The following is a 23,806-nucleotide window of genomic DNA, read 5'->3' as shown; positions in this document are numbered from 1 at the left end:
GAAAAGGATGAGTATAAAAGTATACTCAGTAAGCGACCCATTACTGGGCCCACTCAGTGATCTGTTAGTCTTTCCATTGGGACACAAGTGCACAACGAAATCATAGGCGTAGGCATAAGATGACACGCTTTCATAAGTATTTACCCCAGAGGGCACAAACATAAACATAAGTTGTGGTCTCAAAAGGACACCGTACATAAGCATAGGGTGTAGGCCCGAAGGCTCACAACATGCGATGTGCATAACCCAATGGCAACACTAACAGTTACTGTAATCTCATACAGACATAAGCATTCATCCAACATCGTAAAACATGCTAAGACTACATAACCGTTCACAATTCGCCCATCCATATACAGACATATCAAGATATTTCATTCCAAATAGAACCAGTGGTAAGCATGCTTAGGGTCGAGGGCAACCATTAGTAAACCACTTACCTTGGTTTTAGGCCCACACAAAAGAAAACGAATAGCTGAAACTCCCTCCTAAAACAGCAAAGGCTTGAGTCAAAGCCCCTGACACCAACCACAACACACAGTTCAATTTGGGGGGCAAATCCCCAAAATCTAAACAAATTAATTCAACAATCCTCACACAACTTACCCCCAAAACTTATCAAGAAAATAACCAATGAAGGCTTTTGCGGCTGCTACAACGCCTCAAAACCTCTATTTCAGTCTCCTGATTCAACATTGGACCAAATGTCAAGCCAAGATATTTCAAGAACCTCAAAAGAACTGACCAAAAACACAAAGTTCTTATCCTACAGTATGCGAATAAAGAACACACGAGCAGGTCGACGCCGTACGGACGACCACTGTCGCAGATGTCGACGACCTTGACGACGACGGTAGGGTGCAGCTGGAGTCGGCTGTAGATGGCGTGGCTCGGATCTTCATGGCGACAGTGGCCTTGGTTGAGGTTAATTGAGGTAGCCAGCACGAATCTGGAACAACGAGTTGATGTAGGGACGCGTGGCATTGGCGACGACTGGATGAACGCGACTTCAAGTCGACGACGAACGGAGACGCTTTCTGGTGCACGATCGACGGTGGCTACGGCTAGCGGTGGGCTCCTTGCGGCTAAAAAAAGAAAAAAACGGCAGGGAGAGGAAACTTGGAGAGGGCAGCGCCGGTAAGAGAAGGAGAAGAAGAATAAGAAGATTTTTTTTTTCTCTACTGCATACTTTTCGAGGTCTCCCTATTTAAAAATAACCGAACCCTTAACCCTACTTCTTTTTAGGAAAAGGCAAAACAAAAAAATAATAATAATAATAAATATAACAACCCCCAACTTCTTTTCCCAAAAAAACTTAAACCACTAATAAAATATTTAAATCCTAAACTTTGGCCTTTAAATAAAACAAACGATTAATTCCACGAATTAATTTAAATCTTACCTAGATTTTGGGACGTTACGACCTTCCCTCCTTAAGAAACTTTCATCCTCGAAAGTTCTAATCCTAGAAGAGCTCTGGATGTAGTGTTCTCTTCTCGTCCTCTCGCTCCCAAGTTGCTTCCTCAAACTGATGGTTCTTCCATAACACCTTCACCAGTGGCACCTCCCTGTTGCGCAAAACTTTCACCTTCTTGGCCACAATTTGCGTAGGTTTCTCTTCGTTACTTAAGTTTTCATTCAGTTGCAAGGGCTCAAAGTCCACCACATGAGACGGGTCCGTTAAATACTTCCTTAGCATTGAGACATGAAAAACATTATGGACCCCGAAGAGAGACGATGGTAAAGCCAAACGGTAAGCCACAGGGCCGACTCGCTCCAAGATCTCGAATGGCCCTACAAAACACAGACTTAGCTTACCCTTCTTTTCGAATCTCAGAACACCCTTCATTGGCGCCACTTTTAGGAACAATTTGTCACCTGTCTCGAACTCAAGGTCTTTATGCCTAACGTCAGCGTAGCTTTTCTGTCTACTCTACGCTGCTAGCATTCGAACCCTGATCTTCTACATGGCTTCATTCGTCAACTCCACTAACTCAGTTCTCATCAGTTTCCTCTCCCTAACCCCACCCCAACAAACATGAGACCTACAACCTATACCGTAAAGAGCTTCAAATGGCGACATGCTAATGGTGGCCTGATAGCTATTATTATAAGCAAACTTTTCCAAATGCAAGTGGGAGTCCCAACTCCCTGAGAACTTTAATGCACAAGTGTGCAACATGTCCTCCAACATTTAATTCAAGAGTTCTTTTTGCCTATCCGTCTGGGGGTGGAAGGCTGTACTGAAGTTTAACTGCATCTCCAACGCTGCCTGGAGGCTCTTCCAAAAATTGAAGGTAAAACGAGGGTCCCTGTTGGACACAATTGACACTGGCACACCATGCAATCTTACTATCTCTTTCATATATAGCTGGGCCCACTTACTCATCGCGTACGTGGGCTTCCCTGGAATAAAATTGCCACCTTAGTAAGCCTGTCTATCATGAGCAAAATCACTGAGAAGCCCTTTACTGTCTTGGGCAAACCCGTAATGAAATCCATAGCCACGCTCTCCCATTTCCATTCTGGCACATCCAATGACTGTAGCAAGCCTGCTATCTTCTGCCTTGAGGCCTTCACCTGTTGACAGACTAAACATCTGCTGACATAGTCGGCTATCTCCATTTTCATATTAGGTCACCAGTAATACCACTTCAAGTCTTGGTACATTTTGGTATTGCCTGGATGCATCGAGAATGGGAAGTTGTGAGCTTTTGTCAACAATTCCCCCTTCAGGCCATCATCTGTAGGTACACATAACTGCCCCTGATACAGAAGGCCTTGGTCCATCGATATGGAAAATTCGCTGGCTTGGCTTAACCTAACCTAAAGACACTTCTGAACAAGGTTCAGATCATCTTGCTGTGCCACAATAATCTTCTGCCTCAATGTTGGTCGTACTGTCAACTGGGCTAGCTGCGAAGTGACTTCCCCCACTGCCATCGCAATCTCAGCTCGCTCCAGATCCTTACACAATTGAACCTGCCTAGTGATCAAGGCGGTCGAATGAGCGGTCTTCTGACTGAGGGCATCAGCTACCACATTCGCCTTACCAGGGTGGTAGAGGATCTTGCAATCGTAATTCTTTACCAACTCGATCCACTTGCGCTGCCTCATGTTCAACTCTTTCTGGGTCAAGAAGTATTTCAGACTCTTGTTGTCGGTGAAAACCTGGATCCTTTTCCTATACAAGTAGTGCCTCCAGATCTTCAGGGCAAACACCAGCGCTACCAGTTTCAGGTCGTGAATAGGATAGTTTCGCTCGTGGTTTTTTAACTAGCGGGAGGCATAGACGACCACTCTACCATGCTGCATAAGCACACAACCCAAACCCTTCTTAAAAGCATCACTGTAGACCACGAAATACCCGGAGCCATCTGGCACCATGAGAACCGGTGCTGAAACCAACCTTTACTTGAGGTCTTGAAAACTGTCCTCGCAAGCTTTGCTCCAAACAAACGAAGCTCCCTTCCTGGTTAGCGAGTCAACGGCGTGGCCATGCTAGAGAAATTCTCTACAAACCTACGATAGTACCCAACCAACCCCAAGAAACTGCGCACCTCACTGACCGTTGTAGGGTGGGGCCAATTTGTAACGGCCTCAATCTTAGCTGGATCCACTAAAACCCCGTCATTCGACACCACGTGCCCAAGAAAGAACACCTTTCGTAGCCAAAACTCATACTTAGAAAACCTTGCATACAGTTTGTTTTCCCTCAACATTCCTAGGACTTTCCGAAGATTTTCCTCGTGTTTCACCTCTGTATTGAAATAGACCAATATGTCATCAATGAAAACAATTACAAAGGTATCCAGGAAATCCCTGAACACCTTGTTCATCAAATCCATGAATACCACTGGAGCATTGGTTAAACCAAAAGACATTACAATGAACTCTTAATGCCCATATCTGGATCGGAATGCAATCTTCGGGATATCACTGTCCCTGATCCTCAGCTGATGGTAACCTGATCGTAGGTCAATCTTGAAAAATACAGTAGCACCCTGTAGCTAGTCAAACAGGTCATCGATCCTAGGAAGTAGGTACTTGTTCTTGATGGTCATCTTATTCAACTTTCTGTAGTCTATACATAAACATAACAATCCATCCTTTTTCTTCACAAACAAAATTGGTGCACCCCACAAAGAGACACTGGGTCGTATAAACCCTTTATCAAGCAGTTCCTGCAGCTAGACCTTCAATTCTTTCAATTCGGCCGAAGCCATTTTATATGGAGCTTTGGATATGAGAACAGTGTCCGGCTCCAACTCGATCGCAAAATCAATCTCTCTTGGTGGAGGCAACCCTGGAAGTTTTTCTGGAAACACATTAAGATAATCTTTCACAACCAGCTTAGAGGTTAGAGCAATCTCGATTTCTCTTGTGTCAACTACGCTAGCCAAGATACTCCAGACACCTTGGTTAATCAACCTCTTGGCCTTTACTGTTGAAATCACCTTGGGCAAAACTATCGTCCTGGCCTCCCTTGAACTTAAAACTTGCTTCCCTAGGGGGGTTAAAAATCACCTCCTTACGAAAACAGTCTATGCTAGCATGGTTGACAACCAACCAATCCATGCCCAGAATTACATTAAAGTCACGCATGTCTAACACTATTAGAGTCACATCAAGGGTGTGATTTGTTGTTTCTAACTGACACGCTTTTATCTTTTCACTTTCTATCATAATTTCCCTTGACGATGTAGATACTGATAAAACATAACCCAATGGGTTCTAAAACTAACATAACATGCTTTACGAATAACGATGAAATGAAAGAGTGAGACGAGTCAAAGTCAAATAATGCCAAGGCATAGTGCCCTAAGATTGGGAGCGTACCTGTCACTACTGTTTCCGAATGCTCAGCTTCCTGACGACTTGTGGCATAGACCCGACTCTGCTGCTGCTGTCGATTTGAACTACCCTGATGCAAACTCGGAGGGTGACCCCCTGTACTTTCGGAACCACTACTAGGGCATTGGTCCGCAGTATGCCCTGTCTGTTTACATCTAAAACAAGTCCCTGTGCTAATCAGACAGCGTCCTTGATGATGCTTCCCGCACGACTTGCACACTAGTCTTTCCCTCTAAACTCCTCCTAAAGCAGTAGCTTGCCGTTGGGCATGCCCTAACGATCTGTTTGTACTCTGAACCTTCTACGGAAGTCCCAGAGCTTTTTGCTCAGCTTTTCTCTTCTGGCCTGGGGCAGGTTCCTCCGTTAAGGACTTCAGGAACTCTATTCCTGAAGGACAGCCCACACGTGTTGTCGCTCCGAAAGCTGCAGCTTAGGTGGGAGGCTCTAGAGCTTGCACAATACCTCGCACCCCATCCCAAAGTCCTTGTACAAATCTTTCAACCCTTTTTGCTTTAGTAGACATCAGATCAGGGGCGAAGCAAGACAACATGTCAAACTTCTCCTCATACTCTTCTACTGTCATGATCCTCTACTTCAGATTCATAAACTCAGCCTGCTTGTTGTACATCACGTGAGTAGGGAAGTACTTCTCGTACAACCGTTCCTTGAACTGGTCTCACATGGCTTGGCCTCCACTGGCTTCTATCATTCTCTCAGTTGAGCGTCACTAGCGCTTGGCATTATCGATGAGAACAAAAGCTGTACACTGCAGCTTATGCTCCTCTGGACACCTCGTGTACTGAGAAATCCCCTCCACAGTGGACAACCACAACTCTGCGTTTGTAAGGTCTTTTAGGGACCCGTTGAACGCCGAGGGATCATACTTCTTGAAGTGCCGTAGATATTCGACTTCCAAGGAAGGGCCTGCCACAGTCCGATTCGTGGCCCTATTTTGATTCTGAACTTGTGGTAATGGGGCCGACGAGGATGGCACCTGTTGCTGCTGTGCGTGCTGAGTTATCTGCTCGACCACCATATCCTTTAACTGTCCTAATACGGCCTGTGTAATGACATTCCCAATAGCTGTAGCCATGACCGTATACTCTACTGACGTTTCTGAGGATGATGGTCCTAGGGGGGCCATAGTTGAAGTTCGAGGCCCGCTTCTTGGTCTAACTCTCTGCTAGGTTGGCCCAAAAGGGTCACGAGGTGGTGAGTCCAACAGTTCTTGACTCTGCACCTTAGAGTCTTGTATGTCAGGGTTCCACTCCCCAACTACTTTCTTACCTCGACTGTTCTTCCTCTAGTTCGTGGTGCCATATCTGATAACCACACGTAACACTTTAATAAACGCTAGCAAGGTAAACCATCAAATGACTGCACAACAGGTAAGATTTCATACATATTTCCCTAAAGAACTTTAAACGATATACCTGGCGATGACGAGAGATCCATTTGTGGCCATAAGGAATAGTTTGGACTCACGATGTAAGTCAGTCTACAGAACCTAAAACTTAGGCTCTGATACTAACTATAACGACCTAAATTTCTAGGACGTTACTTTATGCATGCATAGGCTTAGCAATACATTTTCTCAAAGAATAATTAAGTAAAAGAGACAATTTTTTTATTTAATTAAATAATGCTCAAATAAACAAATAAGAGAAAGCCTAAAAAATACCGTTTGGGGTACCCCTAACCCAACTTTAAAATAAATACAATTAAATAAATCAATAAATAAAATCAAGGAATATTTCATAATATTTTAAAATGCCTGACTCCTAAACCAGACTCTATTACATGAAACCTAAATGCGGAAGCAACAACTCGTCCAAATGGTCAGGTCACGGATCTCTCTTGTCATGCGTCGGTCTATCTTTACCTTTAGCTGAAAAACATGAAAGGAAAATGATGAGTATAAAAGTATACTCAGTAAGCAACCCACTACTGGGCCCACTTAGTGATCTGTTAGTCTTTCCATTGGGACACAAGTGCACAACGAAATTATAGGCATAGGCATAGGCATAAGGGGCGAACTCGAAGGCACGCTTTCATAAGTATTGACCCCAGAGGGCAAAAACATAAATATAAGTGGTGGTCCCAAAAGGACACCGTACATAAGCATAGGGTGTGGGCCTGAAGGCTCACAATATGCGATGTGCACAACCCAGTGGCAACACTAACAGTCACTGTAATCTCATACAGACATAAACATTCATCCAACATCGTAAAACATGCTAAGACTACATAACCGTTCACAATTCACCCATCCATAGACAGACATATCAAGATATTTCATTCTAAATAGAACCAGTGGTAAGCATGCTTAGGGTCGAGGGCAACCGTTAGTAAACCGCTTACCTTGGGTTTAGGCCCACGCAAAAGAAAACAAATAGCTGAAACTCCCTCCTAAAACTGCAAAGGCTTGAGTCAAAGCCCCTGACACCAACCACAACACACAGTTCAATTTGTGGGGCGAATCCCCAAAATCTAAACAAATTAATTCAGCAATCCTCACACAACTTACCCCCAAAACTTGCCAACAAAAAATCAATGAAGGCTTTTGCGGTTGCTACAACGCCTCATAACCTCCATTCCAGTCTCCTAATTCAACATTGGACCAAACGTCAAGCCAAGATTTCATTAAATATCCAAAATATTTCAAGAACCTCAAAAGAATTGACCAAAATAACCAAGTTCTTACCCTACAGTATGCAAATAGAGGACACACGAGCAGGCCGACGCCGTATGGACGACTACTGCCGCAGATGTCGACGACCTTGACGATGACGATAGGGCGCAGCTGAGGTCGGTTGCGGATGGCGCGGCTCGCATCTTCACAGTGACAGTGGCCCTAGTTGAGGTCGACGGAGGCAGCTGACACGAATCTGGAACGACGAGTTGATGCGAGGACGCGTGGCATTGGCGGCGGTTGGACGAACTCGACTTCGAGTCGACGATGAATGGCGACGCCTTCTGGTACGCGATCGACGGCGGCTACGACTAGCGGTGGGCTCCTTGCGGCTAGAAAAAGAAAAAAAGGCAGGTAAAGGAAACTTGGAGAGGGTGGCGCCGGTGGGAGAAGGAGAGGAAGAAGATTTCTTTTTTTTCTCTACTGCACGCTTCCTGATGTCTCCCTATTTAAAAATAACCAAACCCTTCCCTACTTCTTTTTAGGAAAAGGCAAAACAAACAAAAATAAATAGATAAAAACAAAATAAATAAATAAATATAACAACCCCAACTCCTTTTCCCAAAAAAAAACTCAAACCACTAATAAAATATTTAAATTCTAAACTTTGGCTTTTAAATAAAAGAAATGATTAATTTCACTAATTAATTTAAAATTACCTAAATTTTAGGACGTTGCAATTTCCATCCAAAACTAACAACACGAGGATATTTTTTTTTATAATTTAACCCTAATAATTTTCCGAACTTTATCAACCCAAATTTTAACACATTGTTTTTCCCTCGAGACAAACGTGGCAGTTTTGAAGGAGGGTTTTGGACGTCGGCGACGGAACAAAGCGGAGGAGTTTGGTATATTTTGTACTCACAATCACAATCACCGCCATGCAAAATGTGGAACCTCATCCTCGTCATTACACAAAATAAATGAAATTAATATATAATATATAAATTTATATTGTGAAAATAAAATTAAAATTATTCTCTAAAAGAAAAAAAAACACACTATAATAGGAAGAATTAGTTCCCATTTCATCTTCTTCTACGTTTTCTTTTCTTCGTCCCTAGGGCTTTCCTTCCATTTTCCCCTTCTCCATTCCTGAGGGGACCCCCTTTGTTTTTACGTAATTCAATTCTTAACTCAGATTTCAAACGCTACCACGCCTTCTATCCAATCACCGGCGTTTCACCGATTTCTCCTTTACATTTCGATGGGCGTTGTGTTCTAGGTGTTGTAATTTGGTTTTTGATTTCTTTACTTTCCATTGCTCTGAAGGGTTTATGAGCAATTCCTGATTTCTTGTTTCTCTTGCCGTGGATTCACATTCTTTTTCTCTATAGGGGTAAGGGGAATCTAGGGTTTTCGAATTGAGGGGGGTTGTGTGAGGACTTAGCTGGTTTTCGGTTCAGCTAGTGTTCGTTGTTTTCTTTTCGGTTTGTTTAATTTGGTACTGGTCAGATGCGTAGTAAATTCGGATCAAGAACTGTGTGATCGCCGCTCGGTGGCGAGCGACTCATCGATTCGAGGGTTTGGGTTTTTGTATGGAAACTCGGAGCAGAAAGCGGGCGGAGGCCTCCTCAGCAGCCCCTTCTTCGTCTTCTGGTCCCACTACCCGTTCTAACAAGCGCGCTCGTCTTTCTGGTGCTTCCTCATCGAATCTTGCTGCATCAACTCTTTCGATCTCAACTCGTTCTCGCTCTACTCGAACCCAGGAACCGTCTGCCACCACTACTCCAATGGACTCGACTAACGAATCATCAGGGTCACGCCGACGTGGGAAGAATTCTGATAAAGAAAACTCGGATAAGGGGAAGGAGAAGGAACACGAGGTTAGAATTGGGGATAGAGAAAGAAATGCTGAGCAGAGCTTTGGGTTAAATATTGAAGGCAGTGGCGGTGGGGAGGATGATGACAACGACAGTGAAGGAGGAATGGGAGTTTTGCAGCAGAATTTATCCACAGCAAGTAGCGCCCTTCAAGGACTTCTTAGGAAACTCGGTGCTGGATTGGATGATTTACTTCCATCTTCTGCAATTGCATCGGCTTCGTCATCACAGCAGAGAGGGCGGCTTAAGAAGATCTTATCTGGGTTGAGAGCGGATGGAGAAGAAGGGAGGCAGGTTGAGGCATTGACACAACTCTGTGAGATGCTCTCAATTGGCACTGAGGAGTCTCTAAGTACTTTCTCTGTCGATTCCTTTGTCCCTATCCTTGTTGGCTTACTTAATCACGAAAGCAATCCTGATATAATGCTTCTAGCGGCCAGGGCACTAACCCATCTCTGCGATGTTCTCCCTTCATCATGTGCTGCTGTCGTGCATTATGGTGCTGTTTCCTGCTTCTGTGCTAGATTGCTGACTATAGAATACATGGACCTAGCTGAACAGGTTTGCTCTTTGCATCTGACTTGGTCCTTGTGAAACGTGGAAATAAGTTGTTACCAGTTGAGAGCGAACTATACTGTGCTGATTTGTAAAATACTAATGCATAATATTTACCGTGATAACTGACTGGAGCTAAAAATGCTAGCTCTCACGCATTTTGGTGGTCACGAGGAAGTGAGACTGGATGTTGTCTTGTAGAATAAGCAGTTTGGTCTCGTTTTTTTTTTTTCTTTTTTTTTTTTTTAATAACTGATAGGTACTCACAGTAGTTGTTTTCTGCTCGAAACTCCAAATAGCGTCATTTTGACACTTAATACACGGTGGTTCCGTGAATTCTTTGCCCGTGTTGTTATGCATCAAATTCCGTGAGTTCATGCTTTTTAACTTCTGAGATGATGGTACTAATAGAAGTAGGTTTCTGTCAACAGTCCCTGCAAGCTTTAAAGAAGATATCCCAGGAACACCCTACTGCCTGCCTGCGGGCTGGTGCTCTTATGGCTGTGCTATCATATTTAGATTTCTTCTCTACAGGAGTTCAGGTAACTGATGGCTGTGGACCCTATTGCTATGCAGATTTTGGATACTATCCAAGACTGGACTTTTTGTTCATCAGGGTTCATATAATTTACTTGTTAACTATATTATCATTTTGTTGAAATTGTATTATAGCGAGTCGCATTGTCCACTGCTGCTAATATGTGCAAGAAGCTTCCTTCAGACGCAGCTGACTTTGTGATGGAAGCTGTTCCCTTGCTGACAAACCTTCTTCAGTATCATGATGCAAAAGTAAGTTGCTTTAGTCATAGTTAACAAATTTGAGATTCAAGGTTTTTGTAGTAGATAAATCTTTGCCTTCAATTATAGACGGATGAGAGGGGCTCTAACCTGAAGTTCAGCACTTCTTTGCACCATTTCTTGTGTTCCTGCGGCTAAACCTTTTTGTGATGTTCTTTTTTATTGTTTATTTATTTATTTTATTTCTTACTGTTGAAGTTTTTGGAGGTCCTTTTGCTCGCTCAGGCCTGTGTTTTTTTTTAACCTTTTCTATAACCAAGTTTTTTTTTTTTTAAAATAAAAAAATATTTATTTATTTATTTTATTATTATTATTTTTTTAATTAAAGAAAGAAAATCAGTGAGCAAATGTGAGATACTCTTGTTCCTTTCTTTATCCACCTAAATCTCTTGTTGGTAGGTGTTGGAACATGCTTCAGTTTGTTTGACCCGTATTGCGGAGGCCTTTGCATCATCTCCTGATAAATTAGATGAACTATGTAACCATGGACTTGTTACGCAAGCTGCCTCACTTATTTCCACCAGCAGTACTGGAGGTGGACAGTCAACACTTGGCTCATCGACTTACACAGTAAGTTCTAAATGTGCTTTCATCCTTTGATGGTTATGTGCTTCAGGGTATTGATTACATCTACACAATTATGCAGGGATTAATTCGACTTCTTTCCACATGTGCAAGTGGATCTGCTTTAGGTGCAAAAACTTTGCTGCTTCTTGGTATCAGTGGGATTCTTAAAGATATCTTATCTGGTTCTGGCGTGTCTACTAATGCATCTGTTTCGCCTGCTTTAAATAGACCACAAGAGCAGGTAGGTTCTGCCAATTTTCCTGGTCGTCACTCTGCATGGTATCATTTTCCCTGGGTAGACAACTCTCGTTGTTCCCTTGGGTTTTTCCATCTCATTTATAATCTAACAGTAACAAAAAAAACATAAATGATAATTATCTTGCTCTTTTACAACCCACTAGTGTTTGGACTAGCGTAGCAACTAACAGAAACTTAACTAAACTAACATAGCGACGGAATAAACTAGCGATGGAGGGTTAATGTGCCAACTGGGACTAACTCGCAACCTAGCTAATGGTGTTATTCATTTACTAGGATTTGTATTTGGAGCAATTTTTAAAATATCCATCAACATGTCAATATATCCGGAAATCAAAGGGTTTGACATCGATATTAAAGATCCATTGATGTCTTTGATATCTTTTATAAATGCTCGTAAGACAGAAAATGTCATATGTTTAGTCCAATATGAATATAAATACTAATAACATTATCCATAACTTATTTTCAGAAAAAGCAACTAAATCATTAATCTAAGTAAATTTTATATAAAGTTTTTACTTACAAAAATATCCGTTGATATCGGTATTTTATCGATACGCATGTAAGATTGAAATCTTAATATTGACATCGACATTGATATTTTAATCTTTGATTATGAGATCTATCAGATCCTGATCACAATGCTCTCTAAATCTTGAGGCACAATTACCTTATGAACCCTATGTATAAAAAGTATAGTTAAATGTATATACACAATAAGAAACCTTCATGGGGAGAAATATGGTTTAATTCCCCATTGTTAGAATCTTAGACTTCAAAAATTGCGAAGATTACAGAGGTGAATTACTAATTATGAATTGGAACTCAGGGTGAGATAAAGGAGGAGAACCGATTGAGGGATAGGAGGGAAATGGAGAGAGAGATAAAAATAAGCGAGGGGAGAGAGAGAGAGATAGAAAGAGAGACTGGCAGAGAGAGAGAGGGCTAATCAGAGGCGGGAAGGAAGAGAGAGGGGGAGAGAGAGCAAGCTTACTGGAGAAGTAGAAGAATTGTGTGAGATTGGCAGTGAATTGGCGAAGAAGATAGAAGAGGATGAAATGGATGGCAGCTTGAGGTGAAAGAAATCATTCTACTTCATATTAACATACTTCTTTTTTTTTTTTTTTTTTAAAAAAAACAATAAAAACCTAAATGCGAGGGATTTTGCATCTAAGTTTATTTTTATCTTCTAAAGAAGCCCTTAAGGAGCATGCCTTCCTAAGAGCACCTTGCTTCTTCGAAGCAAGGTGCCAAGGTTGTGACTAGCACCTAGGTGCAATGCTATGAAGAAAGGCCCTCTTATGGGGAGTCATGCTTAAATAGAAACAGAAAAGAATTCAAGAAATTCAATTTTCTAGTGATGGTTTTTGCCTTTTGGATAATAGTACTTTTCAGCTTCAGATGTTGAACTCTCTTGTTCTTTCCATTGTATCCTTTCTTTCAATTGATAAAAGATGTTCATTTTCAAGAAGGAAAAAGGACAACGAGAAACAGAAAATACATTTTAGAGTCCAAATCAAGTTATGAAACCAACTGAGTTCTAGATCTTGATACTGGAAGAACTTTTTTGAAATTTTAGTAGATTTGAAAGGTTGAATGTAAGATCAACTTAAAATATAAATATGCATGTTCTAAGGTGCAATGCTATGAAGAAAGGCCCTCTTATGGGGAGTCATGCTTAAATAGAAACAGAAAAGAATTCAAGAAATTCAATTTTCTAGTGATGGTTTTTGCCTTTTGGATAATAGTACTTTTCAGCTTCAGATGTTGAACTCTCTTGTTCTTTCCATTGTATCCTTTCTTTCAATTGATAAAAGATGTTCATTTTCAAGAAGGAAAAAGGACAACGAGAAACAGAAAATACATTTTAGAGTCCAAATCAAGTTATGAAACCAACTGAGTTCTAGATCTTGATACTGGAAGAACTTTTTTGAAATTTTAGTAGATTTGAAAGGTTGAATGTAAGATCAACTTAAAATATAAATATGCATGTTCTAAGGTGCAATGCTATGAAGAAAGGCCCTCTTATGGGGAGTCATGCTTAAATAGAAACAGAAAAGAATTCAAGAAATTCAATTTTCTAGTGATGGTTTTTGCCTTTTGGATAATAGTACTTTTCAGCTTCAGATGTTGAACTCTCTTGTTCTTTCCATTGTATCCTTTCTTTCAATTGATAAAAGATGTTCATTTTCAAGAAGGAAAAAGGACAACGAGAAACAGAAAATACATTTTAGAGTCCAAATCAAGTTATGAAACCAACTGAGTTCTAGATCTTGATACTGGAAGAACTTTTTTGAAATTTTAGTAGATTTGAAAGGTTGAATGTAAGATCAACTTAAAATATAAATATGCATGTTCTAAGCTTTATATCATTACATAAACTGCTACCTTTTTTTTTCCATAAAAAACTTCCATCATGTATGTAATGTATTTTTTAAAAAACTTGTGTGTATTGTATTTTCACGTGTCTGCGTTCTTATTTATTTGTTGATGTAGCTATTTATATATATTTTTGAAGGATACTTGATCTGCGGTATGGTTGTTGCTTTAAATGGTTTTAGGCATGATTGCCGATTCTTTTATAATTACGGAATCAGAAGTGTGCTGGAAGCATTTTGAATCTAATGATCACATATTGTTCAGAAAGCTGATACTGGGAAACTAATTTGGTTCAAGCAATAGAAATGCATGTATGGCAAGTGTTTGAATAGACTCCAGGCTTTTGATCAATGTGGTTGAATGTAGTTTTTAATTAATTATTTATTTTCAATAAATTTCTATGAAGTAGTTTTTTATCTGAAAAAATTTCAATTGCCACAATCTCCCATTTTTCATCATTAGTTATCTATTGTACCCTAATATTCTATAATGGAGGTTATTTTTCTGATTTTGTTAACTGTTGAGCGTTTAACCTCTTTTCTCATCCTCTAACAGTTTGATTTCTATTAAATGTTTAGATTTTTGAGATAGTCAACTTGGCAAATGAGCTTCTACCTCCTCTACCTCAAGGAACTATTTCCTTTCCACCCAACTTTAATTTGTTTGTGAAAGGACCTGTCATCAAGAAGCCATCTACTAGCGGTTCTGTGAAAGAAGAAGATCAAACTGATAGTGTTCCAGAAGTGTCAGCTCGTGAGAAACTCTTAAAGGATCAGCCTGAGCTCCTCCTCCAGTTTGGAATGGATCTTCTTCCTATTTTAATACAGGTATGTATGGCATATTATACTTACTTTGGAGCCTAAGAGAGTTCTTTTCTGGTTCAGTTAGTACTGAAATTGAGCTCTTTGGTCAATTAGATCTATGGTTCCAGTGTGAATGGTCCAGTACGTCATAAATGTCTCTCAGGAATTGGAAAATTGATGTACTTCAGCACTCCAGAGATGATACAGTCATTATTGAATGTGACGAATATAGCAAGGTATCTAACTTCATCATGCATAAGATTTCCGGGCTTGTTTTGTTGGTGTGCTTAATTTTTCATTTCTTGATTTAGTTTTCTAGCTGGTGTTTTGGCATGGAAAGATCCACACATTTTGATTCCTGCTCTCCAAATTGCTGAGATTCTTATGGAAAAGCTTTATGAAACATTTTCTAAGATGTTCCTTCGAGAGGGTGTTGTTTATGCTGTTGACCAGCTTATCTTGGCTAATAACCAAAATACTTCTCCCCAAGCGGCTTCTGTCGAGAAGGATAACAACTCTGCATCTGGAACTGCATCACGCACTCGACGTTATAGGCGGCGTAGTGGAAATATGAATTCGGATGGAAGTTCACTGGACGAAAACAAGAATTCTGTCTCTGGAAGTGGTGTTCCACAGGGTTCAGTGGAGGTTCCGTCAATTAATTCTAATCTCCGAACTTCTGTAAGTTCCTGTGCCAATGCTTTTAAAACTAAGTACTTCCCTTTAGATCCGGGAGATGTTGAAGTTGGAGTTACAGATGATCTCTTACGTTTGAAGAATCTTTGTGTCAAGTTGAATGCTGGTATTGATGATCAGAAGAATAAATCAAAAGGAAAGTTGAAAGCATCAGGGTCTCGCCTAGATGAAATTATTACAAATAAGGAAGAGTATTTAACTGGCGTGATATCTGAAATGCTAGTTGAATTGGGCAAAGATTATGGTGTTTCAACTTTTGAATTTATTGGTAGTGGTGTTGTCGGAGTTTTGCTTAACTACTTTTCTTGCGGATACTTCTCTAAAGGAAGAATTTCGGAAGTCGAGTTGCCAAAGCTTCGGCAACAAGTGCTTAAAAGATTTAAATCATTTGTTTCTGTTGCTCTTCCTACAAGCATTAACGAGGGGACGGTAGCTCCTATGACAGTCTTAGTTCAAAAGCTGCAGAGTGCTTTATCCTCGTTGGAGCGTTTTCCTGTTGTCTTGAGCCATTCTTCTAGATCATCCAGCGGTAGTGCGCGGCTTTCCTCTGGGCTTAGTGTGTTATCTCAGCCATTTAAGTTGCGACTTTGTCGAGCCCAGGGAGAAAAATCACTTCGTGATTATTCATCAAATATTGTTCTGATTGATCCACTGGCAAGTTTAGCAGCTGTTGAAGAATTTCTGTGGCCTAGAGTTCAGAAAAGTGAATCTGGTCAGAAACCTTCAGCATCTGGTGCAAACTCAGATTCAGGAGCTACGCCTCTAGGAAATGTTGCTCCATCAGGAATAAATTCAACCCCCAGTTCAACCACTCGTCGTTACTCTACTAGGTCTAGATCATCGATGACTATTGGAGAAAGAGCAGGGAAGGAATCTTCTTCACATGAGAAAAGCATATCAAAGGGGAAGGGGAAAGCTATTCTAAAGCCTGCTTGGGAGGAGAAGAGAGGCCTGCAAACTAGAAGTTCTACTCGTAGAAGAGCAGCTATGGACAAGGATGCCCAAATGAAGCCCGTAAATGGAGAGACTACATCTGAGGTACTTTTTCACAACAGGGGGAACACTATTTCAATAAATCCAATGGCTCGGTAAAATAGAAATTTAGAGGACTAGATGACAATTTAAATGGGGTTCTAAATAATTCATCTTTCTAAGTATATTTTGTTACGTAATAAATTTGCAATTTGTTGATATGTTTTATGTGCGCATTTCCATTTGAAAATTGTGCTGTTTTGGATGAGTATTGCAAATATTTAGTTGACAATTAGATTTTAATGCTGCAAGTTAGTCCTTCTTTTTGTCTAATGATTTTTGTCGGAATAAGTGAGTGATTTCTTCTGCTTCTTCTTCTTCACTAAATGCATCATGTGTTTCAAATCCTAGCGCTATGGAACATTCATTCATTGGTTGATGACTGAATAAAATGCATTATTAAAAAAATAATAATAATAAAGAAAACAAAAATGCACTAAAAAGAAAAAAATCTCCTAGTGTGTGAAGCAAATAAAATTCAACTTATTTTCTTTTTACTGAATTTTGATAAATTTTATTTCACTGTTTCTCATCCAAAAGAAGTGTTGTTAGTTCTTATTTTAAAAGTAATAATCCAACACTTCTCATCCAAAAGAAGTGTTGTTAGTTCCTCTTTCAAAAGAATTTATGTATTATAAATTCTATGGATATATTTTGATACGGATGAATGAATTTCACCTATAAATATAAGATTTATGATTGTTCATGTATGTTATCGTATTTTTAACAGGCACTTGATTGTTCTTAATCAGTTATTGCGTTGTCTATTTTGTTAACTTTGCAGACCCGCCAATTTTTTTTCTTCTTTCTAAATTTTAAAATTTAATATTTAAGTTTATTTAAAAAGTCAACTCTTAGCATTAGCAGCATTAGCAACATTAAACTGGTTGCTCATGATTATGAGATTAAATAAATTTGAGAAAATTACATGAAGGTGCATGAGTAATTGTATCCAAACTGCCATTAGTAATGTTTTTAGTAAAAATTCTTCCTACTTTTGATGTCCAAGTTTGTTATGACTTTTACTTAAACATGGTTTGTTCTATAGTTTGTACACCTGTGTCTTTGAGTTCTAATGGTGTTTAAGTTTGGTAGTTTGAATTGACATAACTCCTTGCTGTTTTTGTGTTCCTCTCTTTTTCTATATGAAATGTTAAGCGTCTTAAAAAAAATTGTTAGTTCCAATTGCAGTATTTATTGTAAATAAAAACCTTTTCAGTGGATTTGGTCTTACATTCTATATAATTTAGTCAACCACTTTTGTTTATTTTATTATTCCCTTATTTGAGTCATTGGCTTGGTCAGGTGTTATTTGTTTATAACATGTTCTTAAATGCAATAAGTTTTCCAACCATGGATCCAACTTTGTTTTATATTTGTTTAAGAATCTAAAACTTTCATGATAGTAACATTACTTATGTTCAATCTTTTCTTTGTTAAACTCATTTTGATGGTCAGTTTCTTATTCTCTGTAGGATGAAGAATTGGACCTATCCTCCATCCAGATTGATGATTCTTTAGTGATTGAGGATGATGATATTTCTGATGATGAAGATGATGACCACGATGATGTATGCAATTAATTATTATTTTTTTCTTTCCATATCACAATTTGATGCATTCATACAAGGAATCTAATGATTGATATTGCAAAAAAAAAAAAAAAAAAAAAAAAAAAAAGGAGGCTGTAAATGTTCCACTTTTCTCTTAGTTTCTATCATATGTAAATCTCATTGTTTTTTAAGGAAACACATTATTAGCATGTTAACTGTCTGAACCCTTTCTCCTTCATCCTTCTTGGTTCCTATGATTCAGGTGCTGCAGGATGACTCTCTTCCTCTTTGTATGCCTGAAAAGGTGCATGATGTTAAATTGGGTGACACAGTTGAAGATGGGGATGCTGGTCCAGCTACAAGTGATGGTCAGATACATTCAACTTTTGGCTCTAGCAGTAGAGCTGCTGCAGTCAGGGGATCTAATTCTCCTGATCATAGGAGTGGAAATTCTTTTAGTTCGAGGGGTGGTATGTCATTTGCTGCTGCTGCTATGGCTGGGCTTGGACCAGCTAATGGCAGAGGTTTCCGTGGAGGTCGGGATCCACAGGGACGTCCTCTTTTTGGTAGCTCCAATGATAACCCAAAATTACTTTTTTCTTCTGGTGAGAAGCAGCTCGATAGGCATTTGACAATATACCAAGCTGTTCAACGCCAGCTTGTTTTGAATGAAGACGATGATGAGAGGTTTGCCGGTGCTGGCAGTGATTTCTTATCTAATGATGGGAGCAGTTTATGGGGTGATATATATACTATCACGTATCAGAGGGCAGATAATCAATCTGAAAGAGCTGTTTTAGCTGGGGAATCAAGCTCCTCAAAATCTAAATCTACCAAGTGTGTATCGACTTCCAATTCAAATTCAGAGTCTCAGTTCCATCAAATGTCTCTTTTAGATAGTATTTTACAAGGAAAACTTCCATGCGATTTTGACAAATCTAATCCTACGTATGATATACTATCTTTGTTGCGTGTACTCGAGGGATTGAATCAGCTTGCTCCACGCTTAAGGGCACAGATCGTGTCTGATCATTTTGCAGAAGGAAAGATCACTACACTTGATGAATTGGGTGGAATTGGTGGTAAGGTTCCTCATGAGGAATTTATCAACAGTAAGCTTACTCCCAAGTTGGCTCGACAAATTCAGGACGCTCTTGCACTATGCAGTGGGAGTCTTCCCTCATGGTGTTACCAATTGACTAAGGCATGTCCGTTCTTATTTCCTTTTGAGACTCGCCGGCAGTATTTCTATTCAACCGCATTTGGGCTGTCACGTGCATTATATCGGTTACATCAGCAGCAAGGAGCTGATGGTCTTGGAACAGTAAATGAACGGGAGGGAAGGGTTGGAAGATTACAGCGCCAGAAGGTCCGTGTCTCCCGTAATCGTATTTTAGATTCTGCTGCGAAAGTTATGGAGATGTATTCTAGCCAGAAGGCTGTTCTTGAAGTAGAATATTTTGGTGAAGTGGGAACTGGATTAGGTCCTACCCTTGAGTTCTACACACTTTTAAGTCATGAATTGCAGCGGGCTGGACTTGGAATGTGGAGGTCTAATTCATTGCAAGAGTCGGATAGTGGTGAAGATGAACAGGTTAGGAAGGCTAAAGGTGGCTCTAGGCTTACTTCTGATGCAGCCAATATTGATATTATTCAATCTCCTCTTGGGTTGTTTCCTCGACCTTGGCCACCAAATGCTGATTCATCGGATGGCAGCCAATTTTCGAAGGTTATTGAATATTTCCGGCTTGTTGGTCGTGTGATGGCCAAAGCTCTGCAAGATGGAAGACTATTGGATCTACCGCTCTCAACAGCATTTTATAAGCTTGTTCTTGGTCAAGTAAGTCAGTAGTATTATATACTTACTTTTTCTTTTGTCACTCTAAATGGTTGGAAGTCGTCTGGGCATATTGTGCTTTCAATATTTTCATTGTGACAAAACGTGGTGAATCGGTTTTCAGGATCTTGATTTACATGATATCCTCTCATTTGACGCTGAGCTTGGGAAGACTTTACAAGAATTGCAAGCTCTTGTTTGCCGGAAACAGTACTTAGGATCGATAAATGGTGATAATCAAAATACAATTTCCAACTTGACTTTCCGTGGGATTCCGGTTGAAGATCTCTGCTTAGATTTTACAGTTCCTGGTTATCCGGACTACGTTTTGAGACCAGGAGATGAAACTGTATATTATAAAATCTCAAGTTATCCACCTCTCTTTTTCATGGTTAAGAAATTCTTTTAACATTGGATAAATTTTCAGGTTAATATTCATAACTTGGAGGAGTACATATCCTTGGTATTAGATGCAACTGTCAAGACGGGAATAATGCGGCAAATGGAAGCATTTACTGCAGGATTCAATCAGGTAACTTCGTCAATGATATTTTTATTTAATTTGGTGTTATATGTTTCCATTAGATGAAGACACCTTTAAGATCCCTGCCAAGATATTAAATATCGCTCAAGTCTTCAAATTACCATGTTGTGAAGTCTTGTACTGGTCTTAATTTTGAGCCTGCTGCATTGGGGGATTCCACAGTAAAAATAGAATGATGAAACGCATGTTTCCTGCATTTGTGGACCTTAGTGTAGTATTATAACGTTCTTGCCTCCCGTTCTTATTGCGGATTATGGCTTATGGCTTTTCACAGTTTTCCTTGCACAGGTTAATCAACAATCACTTCTCCCCTAATGAGTTATTGATCTGTGTTCATATACTAATTCAATTTTTAGCTTTCTGAATATGGACTTCAAGTGCTCTTTTGATACCTATGGTATTGTGTTCACTAGAGAAAATATTGTTATTTATTCATCATTTGTAATTTATGATACTGATGTTGATATATATTATTGTTGGTATTTGATTTTGTTGTTGACAAAGAAACTTAAATCAAAGATGGACCAGTTAATCTTTTGCCAATTGATCTACCCTGTGGGACTACTACTCAATGTCATTAATCATTGATCAATGCAAATTCAGAGTTTTTAAATTACGTAGCCTACAATGCCGGCATATTTTTCTCCCCCGTCTTTAATGTGCATGCGTTTTCTCTGTTCTCTCCCATTTTTTGATTATTTATGTTTGAAATTCAGGTATTTGACATAACAGCATTACGCATATTCATTCCTCATGAGTTGGACCATTTGCTGTGTGGCCGTAGAGAATTGTGGAAGGTGAACTGCTAAATATTCATGTTACCTACTATTATCAGCAATTTTGGACTTCTTACGTCATTTTGTTGTGAAATTACCTTGTAGAAATACTAGTGACATTCTCTCATATTTTGCAGTTCGACACACTTGTTGATCATATTAAATTTGATCATGGATACACAGCCAAGAGTCCTGCAATAGTCAATGTGAGCTATTTTCACAACTTTTGAAGAATTATGTCGAATTATGAGATTATCAATTATTGATACATGGCCCTCATATGCTGTCTGTCTCTTATGGCATTCTTAGTTTCTTGAGATTATGGGCGAATTCACACCAGAGCAGCAGCGAGCATTCTGCCAGTTTGTTACAGGTGCACCTAGGCTTCCACCAGGTGGCCTTGCAGTGTTGAACCCAAGATTGACTATTGTGAGAAAGGTATTGTATGAAGGAATAGTATATTCTTGGAAAATATATGCACAGTAAGATCTTTAAGTTGCCTTGGTTGTACCGTCCAACCTTAGTGAAATTTCTTATCAGTGATAGCTCGGTAAAATACCAAACTGATGTTTTGGTTTGTTGCGTGTGTGTTTTATCGAAGGTTGTATTCATGTATATTTACTTTCGTTTTTTAACGTTGAATCAATGAACATGTATGCTTTATAGTTTTTTCTCTATTGAAGGCTTTTAATGCTGTTTTGATCTTTTCAGCACTCATCAACTGCAAATAATGCGGCAAACAGCGCGACAGGGGCTTCTGAATCAGCAGATGATGATTTGCCTAGTGTCATGACATGCGCCAACTACCTTAAGCTTCCTCCGTACTCGACCAAGGTACTTATTATTCATCAATTACTTTTATCAAAAACTTGAATTGAGGATAAAAACATTTTGAAGCTCTGTTCTACTATGTGAATGAATGGTCGGTGTTGTGGGAACAGGAAATAATGTACAAGAAACTAATCTATGCGATCAATGAGGGGCAGGGATCGTTTGATTTGTCATGAGTTTTTGGGACTAACCACAACTTGTGTATACTATTAACTTGCAATACTCGGGTCGACGGATCGTGTTTGTCTGCAATAGTTATGGTGGTGAAAGGTGCCTTACTTTTGGCAGCCGCCGCCAGAGAGCAGTTCCTTGGTTTTTTTGGTTCTTTTTCCTTTTGGAGTTTGTACATTCATATGTTAACCATTCTGTTCATCATGTGCTCCTGTTTATTTGCTCTCTTGGTTAGAGCAAATGGGTATTTCTCGGTCTGGTTAATGTTTGGTCGGAACTATTGGCCACATTTTCAGGAAAACGTAGAGGGAATTTTTCGAACTACTTTTCTCAGTTTCCAACTTTTAGATTATTATGTAAATAAATAGGAATTCGTTGGATTCCCTCCGCACCTGGGTGGTTATTGGCTGATACATTACAATGTATGTCATAAAAATGATTGAAAGCGAAATAAACAATTCAATATTCTTCTTCCTTCTTTATTTTGCTGCTTCTCTAGCCTTCTCTCCCCCTTTTCAAGAAATTTGGCTGTTCTTTCTACTGGCTCTAGTTTATCTTTTAAGGCCCTTTGAAAGGATGCCTGAAATCAAAGATAACTGCGTTCCCTATTAGAATATTAGAATTTTATTATGTTTGTATTTAATTTAGGAAATTAAATAGATGATCTAATTAAACAATAAATTTCATTCGATATGTTGAAAATTAATTAATTAAGAATCCATAATAATTAGAAAATTGAATAATTTATTATTAAAATTAACTAATTGGTATATTTAATAAATATCATAATAATTATAATTTTAATAATGAATAAAGTAATAAAAATTCATCACAATCATTATATTTCATAATTAATCATCAAATTAAAATTAGTCTCAATAAATAATTGTACTAAAAACAAGTAATTAATTATTATTATTGAAAAGTAAATTTTGTACTCATTAAATTTAACTAACCTTAGTTTATTAATTAGATATGTGTAAGATATAGTTATTTAATTAATTAATAATTTATGGAAAAAGGTAATTGCATTCATTTAATCAATCTTTATTGTAAAAAGTAAATATTTTAATAGATTATTTTTTATTTATTAAAATAAATATTTATATTATTTTTATTAAATTAATATTTATTAATTAATTAATTAACTATATTCAAAATGAAAAACAAATGGAGAGGAAAAGATAAAACATTTTGTAAGAGAATAGAAAATCCAAGGATGCCTATAAATAGCTTAAGGTAAAATGTTGAAAACTTTGGATGTATGTGTCCATTCCTATGTAGAAAATCCTTCAACCAAACGACTCTTGTCCATGAATTAAGGGCTGGGCAATTAAGGATATGCCCGAGAATTATATATTTGGAAATAAAATTACTGGGAATCAAGAATGACTATGTTTCGTTGTGCAGTAATACATGTGTTTGGTGTTGCATGGAAATATTATTAGATCACCCAAATAAATGTTATTTTTGTTTAAATTGTGTGATCACTTTCAAACTTTTGTACAATTATAAAGCATATAACTAATAAAAAAATTGCCTTAATTAATTTTAAATAATTAATTTGTGTTGTTTTATTTTTATTATGCAATAAAACTGAACTAGAGAGATGAGTGGCAACACTGAGTTGA

The 23,806-nt window shown here is 38.8% G+C and overlaps 2 protein-coding genes across 2 annotated transcripts; one reads left to right on the top strand and one right to left on the bottom strand.

Moving 5' to 3' along the window:
- Window positions 1-1,465: 1,465 nt before the first annotated feature.
- On the bottom strand, window positions 1,466-1,849 carry LOC120089109 (uncharacterized). The gene has a single exon (XM_039046532.1). It carries the CDS (start codon window positions 1,847-1,849, stop codon window positions 1,466-1,468), a length of 384 nt encoding a protein of 127 aa, XP_038902460.1.
- Window positions 1,850-8,567: 6,718 nt separating this feature from the next.
- Window positions 8,568-22,657, top strand: KAK (HECT ubiquitin protein ligase family protein KAK). Its single transcript, XM_039045391.2, has 17 exons — window positions 8,568-9,933; window positions 10,359-10,469; window positions 10,600-10,716; window positions 11,125-11,295; window positions 11,372-11,533; window positions 14,511-14,759; window positions 14,850-14,971; window positions 15,047-16,469; window positions 17,939-18,034; window positions 18,279-19,856; window positions 19,978-20,202; window positions 20,281-20,385; window positions 21,114-21,194; window positions 21,311-21,379; window positions 21,483-21,611; window positions 21,885-22,007; window positions 22,115-22,657. The coding sequence occupies exons 1-17, from the start codon at window positions 9,088-9,090 to the stop codon at window positions 22,178-22,180; spliced, it is 5,673 nt and encodes a 1,890-aa protein (XP_038901319.1). The 5' UTR covers window positions 8,568-9,087; the 3' UTR covers window positions 22,181-22,657.
- Window positions 22,658-23,806: the final 1,149 nt, after the last annotated feature.

This window comes from Benincasa hispida, chromosome 10 (genome assembly GCF_027475165.1).
Source record: "Benincasa hispida cultivar pf3 chromosome 10, pf3_genome.v1.1, whole genome shotgun sequence".
Lineage (NCBI taxonomy): Eukaryota > Viridiplantae > Streptophyta > Magnoliopsida > Cucurbitales > Cucurbitaceae > Benincasa > Benincasa hispida.
Note: the sequence above shows the minus strand (reverse complement) of the source record. Positions and strands in the feature narration are given on the sequence as shown.

What these genes read in the sequence shown, in the direction of transcription:
- KAK (XM_039045391.2), top strand. Translation starts at nt 9,088, where the DNA reads ATGGAAACTCGGAGCAGAAAGCGGGCGGAGGCCTCCTCAGCAGCCCCT. An exon ending in ACATGGACCTAGCTGAACAG is followed by an intron (nt 9,934 to 10,358) that starts GTTTGCTCTTTG and finishes TTCTGTCAACAG; the next exon opens with TCCCTGCAAGCTTTAAAGAA. An exon ending in GATTGACTATTGTGAGAAAG is followed by an intron (nt 21,612 to 21,884) that starts GTATTGTATGAA and finishes TGATCTTTTCAG; the next exon opens with CACTCATCAACTGCAAATAA.
- LOC120089109 (XM_039046532.1), bottom strand. Translation starts at nt 1,849, where the DNA reads ATGAAGGGTGTTCTGAGATTCGAAAAGAAGGGTAAGCTAAGTCTGTGT.